The 12,165-nt window shown below is 42.5% G+C and overlaps 1 protein-coding gene across 1 annotated transcript in view; it reads right to left on the bottom strand.

Moving 5' to 3' along the window:
• The window catches only part of gabrb2b (gamma-aminobutyric acid type A receptor subunit beta2b), an 80,295-nt gene that overhangs the window by 25,734 nt on the left and 42,396 nt on the right, over positions 1–12,165 (bottom strand). Inside the window, exon 5 of the mRNA XM_079565982.1 lies at positions 696–778. Coding sequence (XP_079422108.1) covers positions 696–778 — 83 coding nt within the window. The remainder of the gene's footprint in view (positions 1–695; positions 779–12,165) is intronic.

Genomic DNA, 12,165 nt, shown 5'->3' with positions numbered 1-12,165 from the left:
AATATAGTTACGAATTGCGAATACATCTCTGCCATATTTTGTATGCAGGGCTCTCCCAGAAAGGAAATGATATATGACATATTTGGATTATAGCAGAAATAAAATATGTCGATATTTACGAATGAATGTGCGAGGAAAAGCTGGGCCTGGGCTCTACAAAAAAAAAAAATGAAAAGAGTGTTTAACTATCAATAATATAGGTGTAAAGGTTTTGCTGTGTGGAGATATCCCATGCACTGTTTTATGTAAAAAACGCACTTATGTGATGACTCAGATGACTTTGTGTGACTTGTCGATCATTGACTCCCACGCTTTACTCCAGTCCATTAACTTTTTAATGGCCGCCGCACAGCAGGGGCCGACAATTGCAGCTACAAGCATCTTTCTGAAAGGTGCTCTGGGTGTGCTGTGGTTTTTGATTAAGATGTTTCCTCTCTTGACCTCGTTGGCTTCAAGTGGACCCATGACGCTGGCACTCGCATGAAAGTTCAAATGTCTTAAAATACTCATGTGTGTTACGCTTGCCTGTATGAAGTAAAAGTACACGGGTGAGTCACTGTTTCTCGTTTCTTCTTTATTCTCATAGAAAGGGAAACGCCATTCGCTTTTATCCCATTCATCCCACAGGCAGAGGTTAGCGGCGCCTCCGTAAATGTGGAAAAACCAGTGAGAAACACAAATACTGTATTACTCACAGCTTTCGATCTCCAATGTACAATTCTGTTCGTCCAGCGGGTACCTCCGCAGGTCCATCATGCAGGCAGCTGTGGTGGTGATTCTGAAAAACACCAAAATGAGAGAGGTAAGTCTCCATAAAAACTACAAGCCACACTTGCACTTTAAGGGTTGCACATTTTCTATTCTTGCGTCTTCAAACACTTTAGTGCACCATTGTCTTGATCTTACAATGCATAAATTAAAAGATATGTACGAAAAAGTGAAAGTACGTCAGCCCTTATTACCATGAATCAAAGACCTGATGGCAAGAGTGGTGAGGCTAAAGGAAGTAACATCCAGAGGCGTACCACAGTGGTTCTCAACTTTTTTTTTATCTTGTGGACCCCTCGGACCTTTCAGTGATCGTCTGTGTACTGTATTTTACTGCACAATACAAAAACACTGGCGTACGATACCCCTGGAATCTGATTGGCTACCGCAGGTTCCATGCCACTCAGAGGGGCTGAGGGAGAACATTGGGGGTCAGAATTATTTTCGTATGAAATATTGCTTATATTGTACCTCCAAACTAATATAAAACTCTCCCTCAAAGAGGCTGCTCTCTTTTTTCCTCCAATCTCAGGTCCTCTACCAGAGGCCTGGGAGCTTGAGGGTTCTGCTCAGTATCTTTGCTGTTCCTAGAACTGCACTTTTCTGGACCGAGATGTCTGATGTATTTCCTGGGATCTGTTGTAGCCACTCCTACAGTTTGGGGGTCATTGTCCCCAACGACCACAGGCACCACTGATGCCTTCACCAGCTCTTCTCTGAGCCCCTGGTATTTCTCTAGTTTCTCATGTTCTTTTTTCCTGATGTTGAAGTCGCTTGGTATTGCTATGTCGACCACAACGGCTTTCCTCTACTCTTTGTCTACCACCACAATGTAAAGTTGGTTAACCAGTACCATTCTGTCCGTCTGTATCTGGAAGTCCCACAGGATCTTGGCTCGGTCATTCTCTGCCACCTTTGGAAGTGTTTCCCACTTTGGCCTTTGGGTTTCCAGCCCATACTCTGCACAGATGTTCATGTACACTATGCCAGCCACTTGGCTGGTTGGTAATAAGAAAATAGTCTGGACACGCTCCTGGCTAGAGCTGAAGTTTATTTTTAGCTGGATCAGAGTGAAGCGTTTTGATTAATTTGGTATGAATATATGGACGAGGAGCGGTTTCTGTTAAATGACATTTACCCTTTAATAAGAGGAACTCATTTAGAATTTCTTAAACAAGGGCATCTGTCATAAGACTAACCGAGATAAGCATGCAAAAAGATTCCCTTACACAAAAGAAACCCGAAACTCGATGTCAATTGTAACATTGACTTCCTGGGGACCTATTTCAAGTTTTGGAGAGGCACAGCTGCATTTGGGATTACAGGGCCAAAGCAAATCCCGCCAATACCACTTCACTTTTCACATTGTTTGGATAATCCTTTGGGTCCACTTTAAGCCTGCACCTAAAAAAAAAGAGGTGACATACCACACTATAACAGCCATACAAAACAGTATCAGCCACACAGCAGTGAACATTAATGCAATTAGTAGAACAAGCTTTTGGCATAATGCACAGTTTCTCAACATGATCTACCCTCTGTTTGGACTGACAGGGCCTTGCTTTTGAAAACTGTATTAGTCTATGCACAAGCAAACTATAAAAAAATAAAATGGGCTGCAGTCGTTTTGGGTGGGCAATTTTACAAACCATTTCTGTGCTGTGAATATGCTTGACTCCATGAGTGGTGATGTTGTAGTGAGAGAGCGGTGCTGCCTGGTGTGACTTGTCAACATAAATATGCCAAGATATAACATAATGAAATAACCCGTGCCTCCCCAGACACCAATGAAGTTTAACTGTATGATTCATTTAAAGTGGGCAATAATGTACCTCGATATGACCCGAGCGAGATGAGAATTCCCGCAAAGGTCCAGTTAACGTTGTCACTGCTCATGGACAAAGCTGTTAGGCTTGCTTCGAAGTTCATGTGCGTTTTGATACAGTTTTGAATGAAATATACTGTGAGGACCATAAAGTCTCTTTGGCACATATACAGATAGGGGTTTTGTTGTCCCAGAAATTGCACAAATCGGATTTAGGCTTCCTTGTGAGCAATAAAATTGACTTTGCATGAGTAAAGAAAAAAAGGTTTGTATAGCATATGATACATTGTGGATAAATAATAAAAGATGTGCCTTAAAGAGGGGGTATTATGCTTTTTTCAATCACATAGCACCAGTCTATAGCACACTACAATGATGACCAAACCTTCTGTTGGTTTGTACATGCAGTAAATTAGAATAACTGCCTTGTATAAAATTGCTCTTTCAAATGGCTGTAGCGAATGTCTTGAAATAGGCCTCTGTCTCTTTAAGAACCTCTGACCCCTTTCCGACACGCCCCCTCCACACGCTGTCTGTGGCATCAGTGGGGAGGGGGTTCTGCTGAGGAGCAGTGGTTGGTTACTCGGCTGGTGACGAAAGGTCAGAGGCGTCTCCAGGAGGTGGGGGCGTTCCTAGGTGGACTCAGGCAAACCTATCCCTAATATGTCGTGGTTTGGAGGACCCAGATGCAAGCAGATCAAAATACTGAAAATAAATTTAATGTAACAAATCCAAGGACAAAAATGCAAAAAACAAAAACTCACAAAACTGAACCAGGACACAGACGTGAGACACAGACATGAACGACAATGATCCAACAAAGACAAGGGAAAACAGAGGGGTCTAAATACACAAGGAACAGGGAACAGGTGAAACACATTAAGGCGGGGCAGGTGATCAACAAAGGGGAAGCAAAGCAAAATCACAAGGACAGAACAGACAAGTCAAAATAAAACACTAAGGACAAGAACACCAAACAAAATCAAGGGGGAACTGAACATAACAGACAGAACCGTGACATAAAATGGCTGCCATCAGAGTTTTTACAGATTACTCAAAAATATGAATGTGCCAAGGCAACACTTCCGGCATGTTTTTAATGAGGGAATGACATAATAACATGATTAAAAGCTTGCAAAAGTTGTTTTTGCATAATACCCCCCCCTTTAAAGCTGTATCTATTTGGATAGTTTCTGAACAACATCCATCGTTGGACATTTTATCCATTTATTCTCCTGTAGTTGGGGTTGATGGCTGGAACAAAGTCTTTTTATAATTTTCATTCGGAAACAGATCCCTCGACATTCTTGAATATGACAGTCATTTTGGCTACCAGCACACCCTCTATGACATACATGTCAAACACAAGGCCCGCGGGCCAGATGCGGCCCACGAGATGATTTTGTTTGGCTTGCAACTTATAGAGCTTAAAGTATGTGAGTATGTGTACGAATTTTGTAAAGACATAGCCAGAATACTCACTCCAGCCACTAGGGGTATATAAAAAAGGAAATAATACTACAACACTTTGAGAAACTTGTGACTCGGGCTGGTAAAGTGTAAGTCACTACTAGTTATTAAGCCACAGTCCTGTCGGGCTTTGATTTTAAAGTCACAGGGCTCCTTACTATTTTTTATTTAGTAAAACATGTTTTCTGAATAGTTTATTTCTGGTTTACATTATATGTGTCCCGCTGTGGGAGCTGAATTTTGGCCCATGACCCAAAATTAGTTTGACACTCCTGCTCTATAGTGATATGCACCGTCACCAACGGATTGAGTTCCAGGTTTATATAAAATGACAACTCCTCAATCTAGGTACAGTGTTTGGTGATATGTGGTTCAATGATGCCTCATTATACTCTAACAAACAGCAGTTATCAGATCTGATAGTAAAAGACAAACAAAAACTGTCCCCAGCACAGCCTGAGCTAGTTTACATTACTAGCCCACAGCCGCTACTGTACAAGATTAAAACAGGAGCCGTTGTCCATAATTATTTCAATTTCAAGCCAGCCATTTCCCTATTTACGCACAAACCGTTTATTTGTGCTCACTAAAGAGAGGGGGAAAGCGCTTTAAATAATGAATTGTCTTTCCAACTGAGAGATAGCTTTGAAATGACTCCCCCTGACAGCTGTGGGGTTACGGGAAAAAACTACAAAAACAACCTCTGATTACGAGCATAATGTTTCATGTAAAAGCTAAGTGTTTGCCCACATCGAACAGGCGTACTGAAGTTACGCACTGGCATCGTATCATCGCCTTTTTATGTCTCAATAACGACCTTTGGTTGTTTCTCCAAACGATCCGTGTACGGCTGCGGAAGCTGTGCAGTATTAATACTCTGAAGCCGCCAGCGTAGTTCTGTTTCAAACTAGCAATTATCAAACCAAAGCCAGGGAGCGAATGGTCCATCAGCCACCTGTTCTACGGTCTTTCTATAGTGCTTTTTTTGGGGCAGGAGGTAAAGTAGTTTCTCTTGGCCCAAGCTCTCGTCTTCGGGGCTTGACTTGAACAGTGCAGTAGCAGTGTTGCATGCTGGGTAGTCGTCTGGGCACACCTGAACACGCAGATAGTTTGGCGCCAGAAGGGGCTCATCCCGAGTCTGCTCCGCGGCATGGGATAATCTCCGGTGTGTCCCCGGTCCAACGTCTTAACATTTCCCATCTGCTACTGCTATTGTTTGGACGCGTGAGTACCCGTGAAACTGGCCATACAGTTCGTTTTGCCTCTCACGAACCCCGTATTGATTGACGCAGTCCAAACTAGCAATAAGACCTGGAAGGTGGGCCGTGATGAACGTGATATGAGTGAGTCTTGCTTAGTTACTCCGTGTGAGCGCTCCCAACCGCTCTCTCACTGATTTCCATATGCTTCTTCACCTACAATAACCTCATGTTCTCTCTTCCCAGCGCGGAGCTTCCTCAACCAAACCAAAACTCAGCTGAGGTCAAACCAGGACCAAGCTGCCTTAAGCTTTTCCTGCCGTCAGCCAGAATCACCCCCGCCACAAGCGCGCTGAACATTTTACAGGCCAAATCGACTTGTGCCTAGTATTTTGAATCCATCACTACACTTGGCCTGGAGGCTGCAATAATATAAAGCAACAGTCGCCGTGTTATTACACTTTATATTGACAATACATTCTTTACATTGGTGCTTCAGTTTTAATGGCTTCAATTAAAGGAATGTAACTTTCAAGCTTTGTCACTTTCGATGGAAATGCTTGGGTTGTGTTTTCATATGCCAGCGATACAACGATGCACAATGAACTGGTACGCAAATCTGAACATTTCGATCTCCTTGGAATATAACTACACTCAAGAGTGCAACAACAAAAAACGACTCTGTAATGCGCTTTTGTCTGTATAATTCTCAGGTGGGTGCTCCAGTTTCCCCATCACAAAAGAAAACAAAACAAATATCATGGACTTTGTGGACTGGTGAGAGCGCAACCACCTGTGCTTGAACACCAGTAAGTAACGAGATGGTGATCGACTTCAGGAGGAGGACACTACCGCACACACCGCTGAACATCCAGGAGGTGGACAGTCTCAAGTACCTGGGTGTTCACCTCAACAATGAACTGGACTGGTCCCACAACACCAACGCCCTGTACAAGAAGGGCCAAAGTCGCCTCCACCTTCTGAGGAGACTGAGGTCCTTACGGAGTGAAGAGGCCTCTGCTTAGGACTTTTAATGACTCTGTGGTGGCCTCTGCTCTCCACTACGCTGCCGTGTGTTTAGCACAGAGTGGGACAAGAACAGACTGAACAAGTTGGTGATGAGGGCCAGCTCCGTCCTGGGCTGCCCCTGGACTCGGGACAGGAGCTGAATGTAACAAGTAAATTTCTCCATTGTGAGATCAATAAAGGCTATCTTATCTTATCTCATCTTATCTTTTCTTATCTTAACAACTCCCACAAAAAGAGAGTCCAAAACCACCAGGACTTGACTAACTGTAATGATCTGGTGTTGCTGCAGTTTGTCAGGTCAAAGTTCAGCAACACTTTGCTCCCAAAGAATGAGATCAGCTGACGACATGAACATCCTGGATGACCAAGTTATTCCATCAATGGGCTCACATTGTGAAAAACTGACTCAGGGTCACTCAATCATTTTCCCACATGGATCGGCCAACTCCATAGAGAATCATTGGGGATATGCTGGAGAAGACTTTTCACTGGGGTCAAACTCTCTCATGATCAATACAATCAAATCTTGGGGGAAACATGATCTTAAGACTTTGCCAAAGCTAATTGAAACTATGCCACAGCAAATTGCCTGCTATAATCAAAGCTAATGGCCGTCCAACGAATATTAGAGCGTGTGACCTATTTTATTTTTATTTCCCAAGCGCTGCACTGCGTTTGCCCACTTCTCCTGGCAGATTTTCCTAAGGCACCAGTTGATGGTTGGGTTTTATTGTCCCCAATGGAAAAAAAACAACTCCACAAATCCATAACAACAAATACATAATTATTACATGGCACAAAAGCCGACCAGTAGCGTTATGTGGATTTTTGAAATGCCAGGAAGTGTATCTCACTTGCACATGCTGTGTACATTACTGGCCCCAGCTTGTAAAATGCGTGTTTGGTCAGACTTTGCCAGTGCCTGTGTTTGAGTGACTTGATATTTATGGTAATGGCAGCTTTCAGCATGATCTCGTCCCCATGGCCAGCTGGTGTCCTCCCACAGGCGGCACAGAAACATAGGGAGCCGAGTGTCCATGCCAAAGCACTTGGACACCAGCGCAGAGGATTGGTGGCAACAGATGATCGTGATACTGACGCTGTTAATTTTGAAGGCCTAACATTATCCCCATTTCATTTATCCTAATTTCTGGGTTGTTTGGATTGTATGATATTATTTGGACTTGATTCAATCTGTGGGAACAACAACGAGCCCGCTATGGTTCACCATCAATACAAAAGGGAGAAAAGATTTGTTTGTCCTTAATACGTAATTACGTTCTATAACATTACATTTACATACATTTTAACCAATGTCTTCCTTTTCTGTATTCACTTTCGGTGAATATTGAATTTAACTCAAAAGATTTGAGTTAATTTAACCATACCGTACCTTTAACCGTACCTCCCGAGCGCATTTTTTTGTTGTGTTTTGGTCACTCTCTCATCATATTTTTGTCACCTTTTTGATCGCCCTTTAGTCGTGTTTTTGTCGCTTTTTTGTTGTGTTATTGTTGCTTTTCCGTACGTTTTTGTCGGGTTTTTTGCCACGTTTTTGGAAGCATTTTTGTAGTGTTCTCGTCTTTTTTCACGTTCATGTCACTTTTTTCTTACTTTTTCGTCACTCTATGTCATGTGTTTTTGTTGCTCTTTTAATTGTGTTATTGTTGCTTTTCCACACGTTTTTGACGGTCTATTCCAACGTTTTTGGAAGTATTTTTGTACTATTTTTTAATTGCTTTTTTGTTGTGTTTTTGTCACTTTTTCGCTTCCTTTTTGTCACTTTTTCATCACTCTTTAGTCATGTGTTTTTGTTGATTTTCCGGCACATTTTTGTCGCAATTTTGCCACTTTTTTGCTTTCAGATTTGGATGATGCCAAACTGGAGAAAATGTGCTCGGTTCATGTGGAGGTTAAGAGGTTAATTATCACTTTTCTATTATATACAGTTAAAACATCCCACAAATCTTTAAACATCTAATTGTCACACTATATAAAACTGACAATGCTTTGAGCTGCAGTGTAATTGCTCCTAAATTTCCATAGGCTCCATCGTCAAAGTGAAACAAGGCAGTAACTTCCACAGCTGTGGGCTGCAGCCACTTAGAGTTCAGTCACCGCGGCCGTCTGCCAGATGTTTACAGCGCAATATATTTGTTCTAATTGACTTCAATTTGAGGTGGGTTTTTTGCCTGTCTCCAAATGTGAAGGTGATATGAAGCAGCCGACACACAGCAGAGTTTGTGACTTTAGTTTGTGACTAAATAACACACAATTACATAATATTTGTGTTTTAAATGTGATATTTGGGTATGCTGAAACGTAAAATAACAATGTGCTAATATGAAAAAAAATATCAAACATGAATTTCTCCAGACATCAGTACAAACAATGTTTTAGGCCCCAATTTTAAGGGGGCCCCAGAGACTTTTACTCACCCGCATGGGGAAATTATTTCTTTTTACAGACAACACTCTTTAGCAAGAAATAAGGACAATTTTGTTAGCATGAACAAAAAAGCTTTGCAGTAAAAACAAAAATGTTTTCTCTTAAATATTTAGTGTAAAAAAAAAGGGCCTGGTGAAAATAGGTCTGGCTGATATTTGGGGATTTTACCATGCTGGCTATCTCTGGGACCAAATGTTATAGAGACTTCCATTTTTTTTTCATTGGAAAGAGCTAAGTCATGGCTTTAAAATGAGTCTTCCTCAGCCTCAGGGGAACTGAGAAACATTGCAATGAAAACTGGTTATCAACTAGTTTGTTAAATACAAAGGTTTAATACAATCTCTGCAATTGTATCGTCGCGCAAAATGCCACAGCGAGCTGCAGCATGCTAATGCTAACGGCAAGTCATCAAATCTGAGACAGAAACTATGAGTGGATCACCTAAAGTCATCAAATAAACATTTGGCCTTAGAAAAACCCATATCAGTCGACCTCGAATGCAGACGTCATTGTTGTAATTTATAATTAAGTTCATAATTGTCTCAAATGATAATTATGCTCATTTGCGGTGATTAAATAAAACGGTTAGTTCACTCTCTTAAAAGCAACCCCCGTGTCGCAGCAATTGCAGTTTATTAATAGTCATGCTACGCACAGGGCGTCATAAGCATTTCCACCAGCCCCTGTTTTTCTTTGCTTTGCACAGGCCTCGCCACCTTATCCACCTTATCCACCGGCTCAATTTCATCACGGGGACCATTACAGTTTCTCATAATCTAATCTAATTTACGCCTGTAATATATCAACTCTCGCTGGCTTTGAGGGGAGGGTGGGGAGGGTGGGGTGCCGCTGCATTGGAGAGTGCTGTGTGGACTTGTTATAGTGACAAGATTCTCTGACCCACTTTAGGATGTGTCCAAATCTGGTCATCCTACTTACATGATATTGCGTGTCAAGAGTGATGGATTTCTTCCTCTGGTCTCAATCTAATCCGACTTCCATCCAAAGCAATGTCTGTGACTTCCCTTGTGCGTGGGAAACAGCCAAACCCATATTTCAAGCGATTATGGATTGTGCGTTTGCATACTGGACACACTGGGTTTGATATATGGGTAAGTTCTGTTCATTTGAATGCCAGAGCAGGGATATGTATACCTTTAATCTTTTCATGAATTGCAAAATTGGCTATATTTTGTGTGTTGCTGTCCAATTGCTAAATCGAAATAATGTTTTTTGACTACAATGCGTTTTTGGATTCCTTGCTACACTGACACAACACTAAATACACCTCACCATTTTGCCTTAAAACTAACCCGTCCATTTTGTCACTAACTATTTATTTCTCTCCCTCTCTGCCATGGCCTTTCATCTGAGTTTAGCCTCTGCTCCCTCTGCAGAGCCGAAGCGCTGCCAGGATGACCATAGAGATGTTATGCCTTTCAATAACTTCTTTATAGACGCTGGGCATTAGAGGCCTGTTTGGAAAATGAAGAGATGAGCCATCAGTGAGTGGCCAGAAGTGAACTGTCATCATTTTGGACTTTGAAGGGCTGAGGAATGGGCCATCAACTTCAATAATCCAACAGGGGCTGACTGGCTTTTTGGCAAACAAGCGCTTCTGATGGAATTAAAATTAATGCGCTGGTGTGTTGTGAGAGATGATCAAAGGGCGTGAAAATTATACAACACACTTTAAACAAAACAATCATTGTAAATATAAAAGTAGTGGGTCCTCAATGATGCTTTATGTCAAGCTTTAAATTGATTTATTTTGGACACCAGCCTTTGCTTGTTTTGTGACTTCAAACATTGTGTGTGTCCAGAACATACCTCTTGGGCTGAGAATGTTTCTAAATGCACTTATACAAAATAAAATGGCAGCAGAGGGCGCAAACATGCTCATCATGGCAACGTGTAAACAGGCAGCAACCTCCCCCTCTCTTGGTACAGCTGCATTTGTTGTGTTCCACATTGCGTTGCTGGATACTTTTGTACATCTTTAGGGTGGGTCCATAATGGTCCTGAAGAAAGCAGCTCTTTAAAAGTAACAAACAGCTAGCTTATGAGCTAAAGACATTTAACACCTACATATTTCTTCTTCTAAAACACTGAAGAGGCACCAAGAGCCCCCCACACCTGCAGCACAGAGGAGGCGTCACAAGAGGCGCTACAGGGAACAAAAAAGGGACTAACGAGGAGGTATCCGGGCAAGACTCACAGCAAAACCACACGTGCATCTTTCCGCCTTTGCTAGGCCCAATCCCGTCAGACCTTGGAAGCTAAGCGGGGAAGGGCCTGGCAGGACTTGGATGGGAGACTGTTTGTGAACACCAGGAAGCCTAGCGAAGTGAGGGAGTGGTGGTGGTCGGAGGGGGCGATGGTGGCTTTGGCTACAATAGTAGCTTACCACCATCTAGCATGGAGTGAATGAATAGTGCAATGTAAAGCGTCTTTGAGTGTCCAGAAAAGCGCTATATAAAACCAATGCATTATTAGAATTAATAATAATAATACATTTTATTTGTAACGCACTTTTCATTCAGAGAATCTCAGAGTGCAACAAGACAACACACACATTAAAAACATCAACAATTATAAGCTTTCTTAAAAAGGAAAGTTTTCAATTTAGCTTTAAAAAAGTCCAGGTTTTTTGTTTCCCTCAACTCCACGGGGAGGCTGTTCCAAAGCCTTGGTGCAGAAGAACAAAAGGCTCTGTCCCCCACGGTTCGGCGTTTAGTTGAAGGAACATGGAGGTGGAGGCTACTGGATGACCTGAGGGTGCGGATGGAGGGTTTCCGTGATATGAGTTCTTGCAGCTATTGTGGAGCATGACCAGTGATGCATTTATGGGTGAGTAGCAGGATTTTGTAGTCGATCCGGGCAGACACTGGGAGCCAGTGCAGTGAAAACAGAACGGGTGTGATGTGCTCATACTTCCTGGCTTGCACAAGTAGTCTCGCTGCACTGTTCTGTATGTACTGGAGTCAATTATTATTATATTATTATCCCTTGTGTTCTGGCTAATGGACGTTCACTGGAGAATGAAACAGATTAACTACTAAGCTCGTCCCAAAAGATGGTGAACATCTGTTGTGGAGTGGAAGGAGTGGAAGGAGAAGCACAGGAGGAAGAGGAAGAAGGAGCTGAACAGTGCAGGACACCACGCTCTGAAACAGGGACAAACCCGTTAGGCGCTGCACCGTTTCAGAGGAGACTGAAGGCCAGGTTTCCTCTGGGTACAACGGTTTCCCCGACCTCCAAGAACATCTTGGTCAGGCTGACACACAGCGGCGGCGCGGCTCAGTCACAACAGCTCAGGACTAACACCTGAACACCATTATGTTGTACGGTAGAACAATGACAAATAAAGCAATACTTTCTTACTTAATTACTAAACAAGTTTGGTGAAGCTAGTCTGAACTTGAA

Source organism: Gobius niger (assembly GCF_951799975.1).
Source record: "Gobius niger genome assembly, chromosome: 11".
NCBI classification, from domain to species: Eukaryota; Metazoa; Chordata; class Actinopteri; order Gobiiformes; family Gobiidae; genus Gobius; species Gobius niger.
This window is presented reverse-complemented; position numbering and strand designations above follow the sequence as displayed.